Here is an 18,048-nt window from a genome sequence, read left to right as displayed (position 1 = left end):
CGTGAACAGAATAACGGCTAAGAAAATGGGCGAAGTAAAGAACTAATACCGGTTTTGATGTAAACCAGTTATTTCAACAACCACCACACAGTGAATCACAACAGAAATCGGTTTTTAGTAATAGACTAACTAATACCGGTTTTGGGGGTAAACCAGGTATTAGTACATGCAAAAAAACAAAAGGAAACCCGGTATTACAACTGTTATTCAAAACCGATGAATCCCGGTTTTAGTACATGCAAAAAAACAAAAAGAACCCGGTATTACAACTACTATTCAAAACCGATGAATCCCGGTTTTAGTACATGCAAAAACAAGAGGAAACCAGGTATTACAACTGTTATTCAAAACCGATGAATCCCGGTTTTAGTACATGCAAAAAAAACAAAAGGAAACCCGGTATTACAACTACTATTCAAAACCGATAAATCCCAGTTTTAGTACATGCAAAAACAAAAGGAAACCCGGTATTACAACTACTATTCAAAACCGATGAATCCCGGTTTTAGTACATGCAAAAAAAACAAAAGGAAACCCGGTATTACAACTACTATTCAAAACCGATGAATCCCGGTTTTAGTACATGCAAAAAAACAAAAGGAAACCCGGTATTACAACTATTATTCAAAACCGATGAATCCCGGTTTTAGTACATGCAAAAAAAAACAAAAGGAAACCCGGTATTACAACTACTATTCAAAACCGAGATGAATCCCGGTATTCAGGTCAGAAGGTATAAAATTCAAATTTAAGGCTTTGTGATTTGAGTTAGGATTTGAAACTTTATGGGTGATGTTTTAGGATGGAAAGGAGTGGATTAAAGTAAGAAATTCGTTTACTTTAACAAGTATAGGGGATAAAGATCAAAGCTTTCGGTTTTGGTATAAAAACACAAAATAGCACACAAGAAGAACAAAATCAATCCATGGATCATTCACAAGTTGTGATTTTGCTCTGATACCAAGTGTAATGTATGCAAATTGTGTAGTGAACCTTTTAAGGGAAATAAGGAAAGTAGGTATGTGAGAGAAAGTAGGTATTAGAACTATAATTAATATAAGGTGCAAAAGGTTTAGTATTATTCCATGTGGGGGGTTTATATAGGCATATAAATTGCACTTAAACCCCCTCTCATAATTACAAATAAATACATGGTGAATTACATGATAAACCCTTCATCTAAACAAGCTAAATAACAAGGACATTACTAATCTATATTTACAAAACACGTACTAACAAATATAAAAGCTAACATCTACTCGTCTCATACCCAACAAGAAAAAAGGTAAAGGCGTAAGCACATAGCATGGAGTGAAATTTGAACCTGTAACATCTGCTTTTATTATTATTCATGTTCGCTCCTGGAACATGGCTTCTGATAAAGCTTTTTGCAGTCGGATCGAGAACTGATCAGATTTCACTACTGGTAGAATGTTGACAACACCATTGCATGCATTCACTACGTACTTTTGGCTTGGGAGCCCAAGAAAATACCGACAACCGATCATCAAATTATACTGAAGAATCAAAAATCCCAAGAGAAGATCTGCATCATCTTGGATAAAAAAAAACCCATAGGAGTATACTAGTTAAGTAGAGTGTAGAGATGCTTGGTAAGAGATGCAATTTTTATTTTACTTTAGAGAACCATTTTCTTTCAATTCTTTTTCCTTTAATATTTCAAATGTTTCTCCTAAACTAGAACAAGGCTATCGACAATCGTTGCAAGTGAAACTAAGATTAGTAAAAGATGTCATCTGAAGTTCATATGAAATAGTTCTCTTGTCTCGATATTTGAGTTTGATATGAGATTTCGTATGTAGTTGAAGATTTGGAAGGCCTCTGATATTGTTATTATTGTACTCAAAAAATGAAATAATGTAGTTTAATGATCATGTTTGTTTTAACTTCTGGCATTCTAGACAAAAGTGTCTCGTGTCAATCTGATCTACCCATACTAAAAACAACTTGTTTTTGTCCGCACAGCTTGCACCTTTTGACACTACTAGAGCAAAGACGAGACAAAGTGAGAAGGTAACATGACCTACGTAAAGGTTAACAATAACCATCTTCCCTTCACTTCAGACGGACTTTCGAGGAAGGTTATGTGCAGTTTGTAGATAAACCTGTACATAAGTCAGATATCAGTTTACGGGGATTGAGAGATCTGAAGTCATGCTGTTATATTTCTCTTAATCTGCACTTTTCTAAGGAAATCATCAATTTCTAAGGAAATCATCAATTTTCCTAAAAATCAATAAACATTGGGCTAGCATAGTCTTTAACTATCCCCAACATAACACGATATGTGTAGTCAACATTGTTTGTTGTTGTTGTTGTTGTTGCTTATCTCTGTGAGTAGGAATGGCAATAGGTCGGGTTCGAGGAAGGTAGTGCCAAACCCGAACCTGAACGTGACCTGATGCCCATCGGGCATCGGGTACCTTATCGGGGACCCAATCGGGGATAAAAATATGCCCAAAACCCAGACCCGATAAGGATAGTTATGTTTCAAAACTTGTATGAATACAAAGGATACTACTTGCTCTTTGAGAAATGGATGTGGAAGTTGTGGAGTATAGATACAAAATCACTTGATATTAGTGTGGAACATTATATATTCAAAACTAATCACTTATAAGTATATAGATATAGGTATCGATATCGGGTCGGGTCGGGGTAGACATGAGTTAGTCCCTGCCCCGAACGGATTCGAGTTTCAGGTATCAAATTGCCCCGTCGGGTTGGCCAAACATTCATTAAGCTGCTTTTATGTCCATTTATTTAACCATTACTTAAAACAATCAACCCATCCAAACCAACATCAAACTATGTTCTCAAAGTTTTTTATGAGAAAGAAAATAATGAAAGCTAAAGGATATTATAACCTTTTATGTTCTTGAATTTCTTTGAAGGATCTGAAAGGAAATGAGATGATCTAGAAAGAAAAAAGTTAAGCCTTTTCTTTTGTTGTGGAACTAATTTATGGGTTAGATCAGCTCAAATTCCTATCTTTCTTTTCTTTTTTATCAAGATAAGAGAAAGAGAAGATAAAACTTCCTTCTTTTGATACACAAACCCTAGTTCGTTCCTTCTCTACAAACCCCTCCCTCGTTCCGTACAATGCCACGTAGAAGAAATAGAAATGTAAGTTTTTTTCTTTTCTTTCTTGTCATATTAAATATTTAGTTGGCACATTTTATTTATTTATTTATTTATTATGCTTTTTATTAATTTGTCACGTCCACGATAAACATCTTGTTTTGAGACATCTTACAGTAACCAATTAATAAAAAACATATTAAAAAAATAAAATGTGCCAACTAATATTTAATATGACAAAAAGGAAAAAAAAAAAAAAACTTAAATTTCTATCTTCTATGTGGCATTGTGCGAAACGAGAGAGTTTTGTAGAACGAGCTAGAGTTCGTGTATCAAAAAAAGGAAATTTTATCTTCTCTTTCTTTTGTCTTGATAAAAAAAGAAAGGAAAGATAGGAATTTGAGCTAATCGAGCCTTAAATTAGTTCCATAACAAAAGAATAACGTCTTTATTTGTAAAAATTTTAACAAATCTAGTTCAAAAACAATTATCTAGATGATTTAAAAGGAAAGATGTTAAACCCTTTCTTTTCGAATCACTTCTTTCATTCTTCTCCTTTCTTTTGAAAACAAACTCAAAAACATAATGCAAGTTTTGGGGAGAAGCATAGTATTTACACAACTTGGAAGTTGTGCAAGTGTTATATGCAACGGTCATCGAATATTTTTCACCAATCCATTTTACGGTACGAGGGAAGGGCAATCTGAACCAACATTGCGATCCTGCAAGACCCCTTAAGAGCTAGGCCTGTCTGTTGCGGTAATCTTTTTTAGTTTTTACCAAATGGAATTGTAGCTTGAAAACAAAAGTGCTTGAAATCTACTAACAGATAAGGTAATCATTAATCAAGTTCCCATCAAATCCAGCATATGGAATATGAGTTGCAGAGTCGCAAGAACATAATCTAACCAAAAAATTAACTTGCGACTGTTTTACACACTTTGGCGTTCTTCACCACGGAGTTGACTCTATCACCTTCAAAGTTGACCCGGCTATCAGCAACATTTTTTACTTGCTATTTCAAAAACATATATACATAAGACCAAGATTTACAGATATGCCCGGGCTAATGAACTCGCACTTTCTTCAAAGGCATGCTGTCGGTAGAAATATCTATACCACTATCAAGGTCGACTTTTTTCCTTTCTCCACTAACCTTGTTATAGAACCCAGATATATCAGAGGTTTTTGAAGGTAATCCATTGTACTGAGCGATGTTTGTAGCAACAGCATATGTAGAAATTGTTTTCCCGGAGTCTAAAAGGACTTTTCTATCAACTATAGATGACTGCCCACAATATTGACCTTCATTTGCTTGGTCTCTAAGTTGCTGAATAACAATATCCTTGTCTTGGATGATGTCGTCTTCTGATGCCTGCATAAAAGATACAATTTTATTTGACAGAATGGAGTTGATTTGTGGATGAATTCATTTTAATAATTGCAGAGGTCAAGTACTACGGTATAAAGTGAGAGGCTTTTACCTCAAAATTAACTGGAAAATCAATGCTGGTAAACTGACAACCACAACCTTCAATGAAGTTAACCCACAAAACCATGTGAAGGGGTCTAGTTTTAAGCGTTTCCCTGTAGTTGTAAGAAGGTTAAATTATGCACGGATTTCGTTTTTTCAATAGAGTAAGAGTAAATAACTCGCAGCTCACATGTGCCAATGAGGAAGCTTTTAATTACATGATTATATAGCAGAAATTACCTTTTCAGCAAAAATGGTTGTTGGCATAGGACAGCAGTTTTCAGCTCTGGTCTCTCTGGAAATGTAACCTGTATTTACATATTAATCAAATAGATTGAATGGAACTTCGACAGAATTCATATATATAGTGCAAAATTTGTGGCTTTTAAATATGAATTGCATAGCAAATGAACAGCTAAAAAGAACTTGGCAAAGGATGTATAACAAGAACAGAAGGTTAAACTGTAAACCAGTAAACTATAAAATCACATAAAAGCAGGTTATACCACCACAGATTCAATACATGGCAAGGGAGCTTTTTCGCCATGAACACTAATAACTTTGAGGGACCATTTTATATACTTTGACTCTGCAGGTTAAGATTTAGTATATTAGAATATTGGAGAACTGCCATCATCTAGTATAAAATACGTATAGAAAACTGCATATTGACGAAACTAAAATTAAAGCTTCATAAAAATGAATACTTGTTCAGTAAGAAACAAAATACATGGGTACCTGTGGTACATCGGGAATGATTAAAGATTATCTGAAAAAGATCCACTCGAACATACGCATGAATATGCATATTGAGAAGCTGCAATACTCCAGCCATTACCTGTTAGGCACCAGGAAAATGTCAAACTCGTTAAGGAAAAGATACATTATTATATTCACAAACACACAACAAAATTTCTAACTCAAGTAGTTGAATGATTTACTTTGTTTTGGTCAAATTATTGATGTCTGTCCTACAAGATCCAGCCACAAAATTTGTGCAAAAAGCAGCAACCAAAATGAAAAATTGATGTATGTAAATGGAAAACATGGCAATAAGTTGAGTGCAAATAAATGTTCATACCTTGTCAACAAAACCACGGAGGACCACACTTGCTTTATTGTCTTTCGGAGTTTTCTGTGCAGGTTCAAAATCATTAACACTCATGAGTTAGTAGTCAACAACACAAATTAAGAAAGAAATGACTCTGAGCGAATTTAAAATCGTATGCAACCATAATTAGTTACTTTTTGATTGTGCTTTCTGGGCACCACAATGGCACAATCAAAAAGAAGGTTGAGAATAGTCAATTTCTGCTTTAACTAAATTTCTACTTTGAGATTCTCAATTTCAAATGCAAAGTTGTCTTTGTGAGTCACATTGGTAGACAATTCTATTTTGAGATGTTGCAATTTCAACTCAATTAAACATACGGATGGGTCATTTTAAAATATGTTTCATCTCTAACAGGTCAAAATCAAAATATCTAGTTAATAAAAGACGGATCAAATGTTGGCCAAAGTGTAACTTTAACTATCAAGGCATGTAACTTACTATATTGTCTTATTCAACTACTAGATAAATATTGTAACAATATATATAGTTTTTGTAATCATATTTTCCATAACCATTCATAGAGCTTTCTTAACTTTATGGAAAACTGTGTTTCGGGTCCAACTGTCCCAACTGTTGACATAAACTTCCTGTTTGACCTGCACTTTTGTCACCTCTAATGCTTAGACTGGAAAAGACGCTAAGAAGGTAACATTACGTACCTGAAGGTTGACAATAACCATCTTTCCTCCTTTACGTACAGACTTTAAAGGGAGATTGCATGCAGGGGTTATCTGCAAACTGTGCATAATAAATATCAACACATGTACATTGAGAGATCTAAACCCTTACAAGACAGTGAATTCATTAGAGCTTCGCAAATCGCAAAGCAACAAACTATGTGGTCACTTTATTACGGAAAAAGGAGACATGGGTCAAGCGCGTCACATACCTAGTCCCCAAACATAACACAATATCTGCCATTCGGCAATGTTTTTCTGCTGCATCCATCTCTGTAGGAGGTAGTTCATCCTAAAAGGACAATGGATGAAGCAAAAGTCAATAAACGTGCCCATAACTTGCAAAGCTTAAATTACTCAGAAAGATGCAAGATGGGCTAATCAGGTGGAGCGAGTTATGGGTCAAAACGTTTCAATGCTTGATTCGCTTTTTGTCCATTTCTTAAAAAATCTTTTATAGATAATCACAGTTAAGTATGATTGCAAATACTCTATCATTATGATAATAATCCATTTCTCTTTGCATTTAAAATTAACTTTTGGTGTTTTTTACCCATTCAACCCCCTTTTGAGGTAAATCTATCAACGTGTCCCATTTTAAACAAAAACAACACCCAGGATGAACCATCACATACAAAATAATTACATCAGAACTTCAGTCTAAATGTTAATAGTACCTCCCAGTCAAGAACAGAGTCCTTGAGTTTTGCCCCACATTTTGGATCACAACAACGTCTTGATGTCTCCTTCAAACCTATAGTTTCCACTTCAAAATCTCGCAAGTACCTACATGAATAAATGAATAATGAGTCCTTATTGATATAACAACTTTTTTTCGAATATAATTGTGGTTCTATAAGAAGTGAAAAAGAGAGCATAAAGTGTACATTTAAAGAGTATTAAAATAAGCGAATTGATATATTAAAAACTCTTACTCTGTTCCACATGAAGGGCAAACCTCTCTAAATGAATTTCCATGCAGTTCTGAAAGCTTGTGCCTTGGTATCCCAGAACGGAGATGAAGGCTATCCACATTCTACATAATACAAGAGAATGATAACTAAGACACTACGTTCACATTGGACAAAGACTCTCAAGGGGAAGCAACTGAAAACTTATTCGATATACTCATGAGTATTGCAATCTTTTTTACAAAAAAGAACCCAATGCTGTTGAGCTTATGATGGAAGAAACTGGTCAGTTTTTGTAGACCCTCAACACTTCATTTACCATTTAATGCAAATCACTTGAAATTTTTTTACATTTTATACAACAGATTGTATGTTTGGGTATGAATTATGGAATGGAAGTACACATTGCATTAGTAGTTAAATAAAAAAAATAAAGAACAAGTTGAATGCATGCAATGATTAATCGGTACAAGTTCGTTTTGTGGATAAGCAATGAACCATATAATATAACGTTTTAGGAGGTCTTTGCATTAAAAATACAATGTGGGCTAGTGACAGAGCTTGAATAGATATACAATGAGGGCCAAAGTGTAAACTTTTATTTCGGGAATGCAACCTTTTAGGGATAAAGAATTACATTTTTGATTGAGCCATGAACCCTGGCACTACACTAAGTTCCGGCTATGCTGTGGGTGACTTTTGGCACGTTTGGTTTCACTCATTTGACCAGTCTCGTTTTAAGCTAATTTGACCCATTAAAGGTCAAGCTGTGATCTACCAATAATCAACATGAGCATTTGACCATATCGCCATCCCTATGTTAAAACAAGGGTAACCTAAGTTATCCAAAAAAGAAGAAAAAAAGGTCCAACCTGGCTAATAACAAACTTCAAGATACCAGCCCGTTCCAGTTCAACCAAAGCCATATGAGTAATACCCGGTGCTGCACAATGAAATGGCAAAGAAGCTTCTGGCAGATCTTTGCCCTCACGCTGTCAACCAACAAAATAAACACATTAGATTCCGACATTAATGATGATGAAATGCCATTTCCTTGGATCTTTTCTTCATCTTGCTATATTAAAGCATCTCATAAATAATGTTTCTTTTAAATTATTATGACAATTTGGGTCATTAATAAAACACAATTTTAAACCTGAAGAGTCCAAATTCCTTTTGGGCCGCGAAAATCAGGTATCCCGCAAGAAGTTGATATTCCTGCACCTGTAAATGCCACCAGATGCTTACTCTGCAACCACATTTTTACAATATATTATCAAATAACTACACCAATCTCTTATGCACTTTTAAAAAAAGTAAATACAAACAACCAAACATAGAATATATCAAGCTCAACCTTTTTGATCATCTTTGCAAGTTGATTAATCTGCAAATCAGGGAAAAAAACAAAGTTCAAAAGAAGAATTGAAGATACACCGTATTTCACAATTGGGTAATGAATTAATGATAACAGAAAATAAACTACATTTCACAAAAAAACATCTTTAAACACTCAATGCTTCCATCCATATACAAATGTCAATTCAATTTCCGAGATGGTGGCCTAGCGGTGGGGGATATGCATATCTTTTTTTTTTGGAACGGCAAGTTAATCTAACCCCACCCACCCCCACCGCAAAAAAAAAAAAATCAAAATCCACCGCTACATATGTAAAAAGTGAGACTAGAACCCTGATGGATTTTCCCAAGTTCAAAGACCTTATCAATTGAAATCCCTTTTTTTAATATCAATTTTTTAGCTTGTTTATTGCAAGGTCAGGGAAAATGGGAATTTAAGGCTAATCAAACCTATTTCACAAATTGAAAGCAATAGCTATAAAATCCAAAAAGGGCATTTTTTTTTCCCAGTAAAACACATAAGCCATCATCATAATATTAGAAAATCAACAAAACCAATCTCAAAAAACACAAAAAATTATAAAGATAACAAATCATCAAGAAAATGAAGAAGTGCATTCATAAATTAGAGTATAAACTATAAATAATAGTGGATTCTATTAATCTAAGGGATAAAAAAAAAAAAGGAAAAAGATACAAACTTTTTTTTGCAAGACTTCTGGAGAATCAAAAAATTCTGACATTCCAACATCCCCAACATCTTCTTTATAAGAAAGCTTCTCTGCGTATCCTAGTGACATTTTTGGTTGAAAAGGTTTCAAGAAACACAAAAACAAGGTTTTACTACTATTTGACTAGTGAGTTTATGTCAACTAAGTACTTAAAAAGTTGTTAAAATGAGGCTACAAAAATGGCTTTATATCTCCAAAATCCAAATGGGCCAAAAGATAAAATGATTAATTAACATAAAAAAACTTAAAACTTTACAAATTTGACAAGTGAATTCCAATACTTTTTTTTTTAATCTTGTGCCCTGATTTTTTCTTATGTCATCATCTTACTATTAGGCATATCCGTCCAAAAGATATTGGGGCATTTCAACTTTGATACAAAACCAATGGATAACTAGATCTATACCCGGTCGTTGACCGGGTTAGAAACAATATATAGTTAAGAATATACGAAACATGTTGAACTTTATATACAAAGATAAAATAAATTGACAAAAGTGCAAATATCCAACTTTTATTATTAACGTGTGACATAAAACGCTAACCCTATCAACCCTAAATCCATCCACCAACCTGCCAACTTGATTATTTCAGGTTGGTGAGTTAGTTTGGGTTATCTGGTAAGAAGTTCGGATCAGGTTTTTGACCCAAAATTTATCAAGCTAGATATTTTCAACTTGTCAACCTGAACCCGACCTTATTAACACCCTATACAAATAAAAGACATAAAAAAATATTATAAAAAATATCAAAACTTAAAATTAATCCGTTAACCTCCCAACCCAGCACCCGTTTAACCTATCAACCCTAAACTCGTCCACCAACCTGCCAACCTGATTATTTTAGGTTGGTGAGTTAGTTTCGGATTATCTTGTTAGTAGGTTCAAGTTAGTTTTCCGACCTTAAATTTATCAAGCTGGATATTTTCAACTCGTTAATCTGAACCCGACTTTATTGACACCCCTATACGAATAAAAGACATAAATAAAATTATAAAAAAATATCGAAACTTGATGGGAACGTATGTTATTAATATCAAGTTAATAACAGTTATTTTAAACAAATACGTATATCCGATAAGAAAACGATGGATTGAATTTTATTGCATTGTCGGGCGTCAGGTTTGCACAGCTCTGGCCGGGTTTTGACCCCTGCTCATGACTAACGCCGCTATTGTCACTGCCACCATCTGTAACTATGTCACCGCTGCCACCAATCACCAATGCCGCATTGCACTGCTACCCTTTAGTGTAATAGTAACAATTCAAAAATATATGACTTGAAATATACTGTATTTACTTTTAGTTTAAAAATATATATGTATAACACACTGAAACCCGATCGACCCCGAAAGCCAAACCGTCTAAAACTTTCTACCCATTAACTTAGTTTTTTTCGCATCGAGTCTGGGTTGAGTTTTCAACCCGACATCCCGAATAACTTTTTAAAGTTAATAATAAGTGATCTTGACCTATTTGACCCCAAATCAATCCGCCAACACAATTGATGGTTTTAGGTCAAGTAATTGACTGACTTGACCCAAACCAAAACCAACCTCATCAACCTTATTGACTTAATTGACCCAAAACCAACCTATTTGATATGTCGACTCGTCAAGTCACTTGACCCAAAAACAACCCGTTTGACTTAAAACAAACCCATTTGATGTCAACTCAAATGACCCAATAACAAACCCATCATAATAAGTTAGGTCATGTTTGAATACTTGTATATTAAAATTGTTTATACGTACTGAAAAATCATTTCTTTACGAATGATTTCTGCACAAGTCTCGAGGAGAAATGATCTTTACTTATAAGTGCATAAAATATAAAATTTGTACATGTTATTAACTTTGATCTTTAGATCAACAATACAACAATCAACCATCCACAATCAATAATAGATGAATAATGTATAGAAAAATATTAGAAAAGATACATAGGGGGGAATGATTTATCGTGTATATATATCCATATATGTATGCATGTGACGACCCTCAATATAGTACAATGATTTCCAAATATATTAACAAGTGATTGAGGAGTAAAAGAGGCGAGAACTAATCTACTCAATATATTTGCATATATAACACTCCACGCTCATTAATGTTAACATTTTTCTTCATATGAAACTTTTAAATTTTTTTCGTACTTTTTCGTGTAGCTTATTTGCACACATTTTTAAGTGTGAATGATTCAACAAATTTGACACTTTTCAAAACTGTGTAAAATAAAGTGTGCTGAATTGACTAATTTGTTGTAGTGGATTGTTATTTTTTGAATGAATCTAATAAAAAATTATTTTTTTTCTTTAGCTTCATGAGCAATATTATATAAATTCAATTGTGCATTTGTGGTCCGAAGTTAATACAGAAACCAAATATCTGTATTATATGTATCTAAAATCAATGGCATTTATAGCATATATTCGTATCGAATGAGAGTAGACAAAGTTAGTTTACGGCCATTTCATAAAGACATAAACTCCATTACTACGTACAATATAAGGGAAATACAAACTCCTTAAGACTAATTATGCCCACTACACTAAACTAAAGGAAGATATACATGTAATTTAATTTAACGTGAGAACATGAAAACTATACCCAAATACTGTAAAACTAAGTTGAACATGAAGTTAGACTAATATGTTGACTTTTTAATAGGTATTAGCTAGTTAATTAAAAAAATTTACCATAATTAAATATCAAAGTTGACTATTAATTTTAATGGTGGAGATTCATTTGTTGGTTTATTTTTAATGGTTTGGATTAGAAACAATTTTTATTTTTTTCTCTTTGTAGTAGTAGCCATATATATATATATATATATATATATATATATATATATATATATATATATATATATATATAATTCATACATTATTCATTGGATTGAGGAGTGGTTTGTAGGAAAATGGTGTAACGTTGGAAGAAAATCTGAACCTTTTTCTACATGGAAACCGAATCGGACCCATGACCATTTTTAATCAAAGTCATGGTCCCTATAAAAACAAGCAAACACTACAAAACTATGTGATGTAGCAAGTTATATATGAGAAACAGATTCCATTTAATTTTGATAGATCGTTTTATAAATGATAACATGAACAAAGTTCGTTCCTATATATGTTTCACATTTACAATAATTTGAAATTATATTTCTATTTTAAATAATTTTTATGGTTGAATTTCATATTTTGAGAATTAAAATAAAGTTCAATGCTATCTTATGAAAAAGTCCATCAAAATAATACGGAGTATACGTACTATTTTATTACATTGGTTGCTTTTCATACATTGTTTAAATATAGTTTGCCTTTAGCCCTTTATTTTATTAAGGTGTATATAATTTACGAATTTAGGGAATCTGTGGAACTAATTAAAATAATGATTGTGGATTAGATTAGGGTTGTTATCATAACAAAACAAACAGCATGCTCTATGCCGCTATTTACCTAATCTATTAAACATTATTGTATTTTGTATAATGTATTCATAATACATTATAACAAGTATTGTTTTGAGATTTTGGCTCGTTAATTAGGAATGAAAATAGGTTTGAAGAAGTACTTCTCATTACAACTCAGTAATTGAACATCAGTTTTACATGCTCGAGGTCTCAAGTTCGAGACATAGGAAAGACATTTGAAGGAATTTCACACTAAAGTCCTCTAGTGAAGCAGGTTTAAGTCCTGCATAGGGGACAAAGTTTTATCCCAATTAAATGTCGTGCATCGGATCGTTTAGTTGGGAGTTTCTCCTCCTACTAGATATTGAGGGTGAGAGGGCTCTCTAACGCGGACCAACGTAAACTAGATCTCCTGTTGCGAGCAAATGATCAAAACCTTTATATATATATATATAGGTTTGAAGACAAGGCAATACCCAATTAGCCGTGTACAAGGTTGCGAAAGTTGGTAAAAGAGGACACCTTCTTCTTGGTCAAACATAAAGCCCGTTTTGCATCGCTTATATAATTGGATTGAGTTTGACGTTTCTACTTCATTGTAATTGTCTTATGTTATTGTATGTTCTTGTTGAGTACCTCATATACCTACAGGCTACATATAAAGTGATAGTAGTAAAAAAGAAAGTCAAGAGATGAACAAACCTAAACTCAATAACATGAACAAAGAGATTAGGGATAAATCGTTTGGTAACTTTGATTGTATTTATTATCTTAATGTTAATTATACATAGCTTAGAAAAAGGCATACACATTATGTGTCAAAATGTCTTCAAAAATATCATTTTATTTATATAAATGAACGTCTATTTTAAAAATAACATTCTAATTTTACTATTATGTCTTTAAAAAGTGTTTTTTTCCCCTTTAAAATGAACTACTTGTTATTATCAGGAGTTTTAACATACATTGTTTTAATTGTGTTAGAGTTAGAGTTCCCCTTTACTTTTACATTAGTGACTTGTACAATTTGTTACTAACACATCACTCAATATGTGGTATTCTACTATATTTTCTTTGAAAAATGATTAATCTTTTTAACTAATTAGCCTAAAAATCTCTTCTCTTATATTAATAAAGTAAAACTGTTATGACATCATCTATTGCTTACATGGCTTCTCAATATTTTCTTACATGAATTCTTGATATATACTAATTTTGTTAATGTGATGTCATCTCTCTATTAATAAGGTTTAACTAAATTAATGTTTTTACATGTTACTCTTTTGGCCCCATATTTTAAATATCTAAACAAAATGTTATTGTTGGAGTTTTTTAAACAAAGGGTGTATGAACAAATAATATAGATAATTATGTATTTTTATTTGTAAAGTTTTCAATTAGATGACCCGGGTTAAACTCGGGTTTAATTAGCTAGTGATATATAATAAGAAAAAAGTGAAAAACACTTGTCATATCTATATGATTTTAAGGGGATTTTTAGGCTAAAAAAGTGAAAAACACTTGTCATATCTATATGATTTTAAGGGGATTTTTAGGCTAACAGGAGGATTAATATTTTTTGTTTAGGAAAATGACTTGTTCGTTTTCGAATAAAACTTCGCCGCTAACCAGTTTTTTAAATAATCCCATCTGAGATGGCACCCACCCGGTTATCAAACAAATTAGCTGATCCCAAAAACCACCAACTGCCCATAGTGGCTTTGTATATATAAACAGCACTACACACTTTGTAGACTATATTTCGTTTCATTGTCAAATAACCAACAAAAAAAAATGGCTGTAACACAAGGCAAATGGGTTAAGGTAAGGTCATCATCTCATTTCTCTCCTTTTTTTTTTTTAATATTTAATCCTTGCATAATTCTTGTTTCTCTCGCATTTATCATTTCTTTTTATCTATAATATATGATATTATATACTCAGTGTTTTTCTTTATTATCATCACTTACTAATTAGTCTGATAGATTATTATTCTTATCATTAATGCTTTGTTTAGAGATTTTATTTAGGGGTTTGTTCTAATTGCATGTAAATTTATTTACTAATGCGCGCCATGTTAATTAGTTATAAAAGTGGGAGGTGGGATATAGATTTTATAACTAGAGACTGCTTCCAGAAAGACGTACAACAAGATTGTGACGGTTTTAATCTGTTGAATAAATAATTATAACCCTTTAAGAGTATTTAAATTAAGTTGTTTGGTTGAGAAGAAACCGTGTTAGGATTATAGGATACGACGCCTTGTTCGTTATTTGGACTTACCAATGAAAGTAGGCTAGCGACTCAGTTAGTTATTGTTTCTTACATTCAAGCTAAGTCAATATTGTGGTTGTCAAAATCATATGATTTGATTCATGGATAGTGATGTGGACAATGTCCAATAGTGCTTGATAGCTATGCGCCTATGCGTCTTTGAAAATTCACGGTCTGTTTTTCTTCATATGAAAATATCCACACATATTTGAAATGTGTTCATCGCGGGACTACAACCTACAACTTCTTGGTTGGTAGGTCATATCGAGTACTGCTAGGCCAACGGCCCTTTGGTTGTTACCTGGTTTTCTTCCATATACATAATAACATAAGTCACAAGTTAGAATCACATAGGGAAGGTGAGCAGTGATCAGTGAACACTTTGGATTTTCCTGAGGAGGTCTTTGACTTTAAACAAGGTCGTTCAAAAGTCTAATATCATGGAGGATGGGTGTTTGCCCTGCTTAGACGCTATTCGTGAGTATTTGGTTTTCATGCCAGGTCCGCGAAGTTGACTTTGGTCAGATTTCTGGTTTACTTGTTAAGAAAAGGGAAACCAGTAGCACATGATTGTTGGTCAGATTTCTGATTTTATAACTTTATACGTCACTAAATGCTAATTGAGTCGAGTGATGATCAGGATTCATGGTTGACAACAAACGGTTTTGGCCTAGATTAGATTTAGAACCAAATAATGTTTCATTCTAATTGCAACCTTCGGTTTTGAGGCTCCAAGCTAATATTTAGTTGTACCATCAGAAGCAGTTATTGTTCTTGTGAGCCCACAAAAATTACAAGCAGTAGTCATCACCATTCACAATATTCATGATTCATCATCCGGGGTTGATTTGTAGTAATATTGTATCTTTTTGTATAACTATGTGTTTCTGAATTTGACCCATAAAGTACGAGAAAAACCCCTTTTCATATTAAGTAGACTACTTTTACACTTTTTGGCCAACGGGTGCGTGAGTAGGCATCTGAAAAAAACCGATAGCATCTAGTAACTTAACTCAGCCCTCTTCACACATTGAATCCCCGCACCTCCTTGTTTTGATGATTGAAGGTAAAGCATGTTGTACCTTTTAAATTCTAACCTGATACCAATTCATCTTATTTTAACTTTTGGTCTGATGATGAATTCTTCGTGAAGTTCGCCTTAACTTGAGATTTTGTTTCAAAATCGAAAATTACATCATTTTGTGGTTTTTGAGAAGTGAATTCTTGTGCAGTGGAAAATTAACACACACCTTATAATTTGCAGTTGAACCAAAAAGGAACCAGTCCTGGTGCAAGAAGTTCACATGCAGTCACCATTGTTGGAGAAAAAGCTTATGCCTTTGGTGGCGAGTTCAAACCCCGTGTCCCTGTGGACAACTATCTCTACGTCTTTGATCTTAACGAGCAAACTTGGTCCATAGCTGAAGTAACCGGTGATACTCCCCCACCACGAGTTGGTGTGACCATGGCTTCCATTGGTGAGACCATATATGTGTTTGGTGGTAGAGATGCCACACATGCAGAGCTCAACGAGCTCTATTCTTTTGACACTTGTACAAACACATGGACCCTACTATCAACTGGGGACACTGGGCCTGCTCACCGTAGCTACCACTCGGTAGCCACGGATGATCGCCGTATGTATATATTTGGCGGATGTGGTGTTGCTGGTCGGCTTAATGATTTGTGGGCTTATGATGTTGTTGACAAAACATGGTCCAAGTTTCCTTTACCCGGAGATAATCTCAAAGGCAGAGGTGGGCCTGGGCTCGGAGAGGTTGGAGGGAAAATCTGGGTGGTTTATGGTTTTGCAGGTATGGAGGTTGATGACGTGCATTTCTTTGACCTGGCCACCGAAAAGTGGACCCAGGTAGAAACAACGGGTGAAAAACCAACTCCTAGAAGTGTGTTTTCAACTGTTGCTGTCGGAAAATACATTTATGTGTGTGGTGGAGAAATAGACCCTAGTGATTTAGGTCATTTGGGTGCAGGGAGGTTCACGCACGAGGTCTATGCATTGGACACAGAGACACTTGTGTGGAAGCGTGTGGAGGACGGTTCTAGTGGCGGGGATCACCCTGGTCCACGAGGGTGGTGTGCATTTTCGGCTGGGAGGCGTGATGGAAAAGAGGGGTTGTTGGTGTATGGTGGCAATTCACCGAGCAATGATCGGTTAGACGACATTTACTTTTTTACCCCTAACTTGGATTAAGCATATGGAAAGGCAGACTTGGTGCATAGTATCATAAGGTCATGGGAGGATTGTGAATGAGTGATGTTATAGTTGTATGCTGAAGATAATAGAGTGTTTATATGGTCATGTTTTGATCATTATTGAGGGACAAGTCATTTGGCATGTATGTAATGTAAAACTTAAATAAAAATGTGGTCAGGTCATGTTTATTGTTGAGAGACGAGTCATTTGGGTTAATGTATTTAGTGTAAAATTTGAATAAAGATGTGGATCAGGTCATGTTTATTGTATGGTTGTTTCTTAAAAAGCAGAAACTACTAATACTGCTATGCAGAAGCAGAGGCAGCAGCAGGCAACATTCTAACCTGAAAACAACATAACCGCAGGCAATACCAGAAGAAAAGCTTTCGGAGCTCCGACAACTCAAACCAAGCCTGGTGAACTGCATCCATCAGATTCTATATATTCCACACTAACTGTGATGACTTGAAGTTTATATCCAAAGTTTAGAAGTTTGGCTAGAAAGAAATCTGATCAGACAAGTCAGAATGATATAAGAATTTTTTGCAGTTTTTATAGCATTTCATTCAAGGTGAAGGGGTTTAGCCATTAACGAGTATAGTTTTTTCTCAATAGTTCTATTCAAGGTGAAGGTGTTTAGCCATTAACGAGTATAGTTTTTCTCAATAGTTCTAGTAAGATTTACATCTGTGAAGGGCAGAAAGGTAGACCAAACAAAATGTGAACAAGATTAGCTCGTTTGATTCGTTTTTATTTGTCAAGGCTGTTAGAAAAACTT

At 34.0% G+C, this 18,048-nt stretch overlaps 2 protein-coding genes across 2 annotated transcripts; one reads left to right on the top strand and one right to left on the bottom strand.

Moving 5' to 3' along the window:
* Window positions 1–3,898: 3,898 nt before the first annotated feature.
* LOC122600159 (NAD-dependent protein deacetylase SRT1-like) lies at window positions 3,899–9,503 on the bottom strand. The gene is made up of 14 exons (XM_043772828.1): window positions 9,339–9,503; window positions 8,636–8,665; window positions 8,435–8,527; window positions 8,151–8,270; window positions 7,303–7,403; window positions 7,045–7,153; window positions 6,580–6,659; window positions 6,350–6,428; window positions 5,658–5,711; window positions 5,315–5,414; window positions 5,083–5,165; window positions 4,817–4,884; window positions 4,587–4,689; window positions 3,899–4,477 (listed from the first exon to the last, which is right to left on the bottom strand). The coding sequence occupies exons 1-14, from the start codon at window positions 9,435–9,437 to the stop codon at window positions 4,169–4,171; spliced, it is 1,428 nt and encodes a 475-aa protein (XP_043628763.1). The 5' UTR covers window positions 9,438–9,503; the 3' UTR covers window positions 3,899–4,168.
* A 4,971-nt stretch (window positions 9,504–14,474) lies between these two features.
* LOC122599814 (nitrile-specifier protein 5) lies at window positions 14,475–17,537 on the top strand. The gene is made up of 2 exons (XM_043772398.1): window positions 14,475–14,605; window positions 16,320–17,537. Exons 1-2 carry the CDS (start codon window positions 14,576–14,578, stop codon window positions 17,265–17,267), a joined length of 978 nt encoding a protein of 325 aa, XP_043628333.1. The 5' UTR covers window positions 14,475–14,575; the 3' UTR covers window positions 17,268–17,537.
* Window positions 17,538–18,048: the final 511 nt, after the last annotated feature.

This window comes from Erigeron canadensis, chromosome 5, assembly GCF_010389155.1.
Source record: "Erigeron canadensis isolate Cc75 chromosome 5, C_canadensis_v1, whole genome shotgun sequence".
Taxonomy (NCBI): Eukaryota; Viridiplantae; Streptophyta; class Magnoliopsida; order Asterales; family Asteraceae; genus Erigeron; species Erigeron canadensis.
This window is presented reverse-complemented; position numbering and strand designations above follow the sequence as displayed.

Bases quoted from the DNA above. Each gene is read 5' to 3' on its own strand.
- LOC122599814 (XM_043772398.1), top strand. From the start codon at position 14,576: ATGGCTGTAACACAAGGCAAATGGGTTAAG. The intron at 14,606-16,319 runs GTAAGGTCATCA...TATAATTTGCAG, and splicing joins CACAAGGCAAATGGGTTAAG to TTGAACCAAAAAGGAACCAG.
- LOC122600159 (XM_043772828.1), bottom strand. From the start codon at position 9,437: ATGTCACTAGGATACGCAGAGAAGCTTTCTTATAAAGAAGATGTTGGG. The intron at 8,528-8,635 runs GTTGAGCTTGAT...ATGTGGTTGCAG, and splicing joins TTGCAAAGATGATCAAAAAG to AGTAAGCATCTGGTGGCATT. The intron at 7,154-7,302 runs GTAAGAGTTTTT...TTATTCATGTAG, and splicing joins TGCCCTTCATGTGGAACAGA to GTACTTGCGAGATTTTGAAG.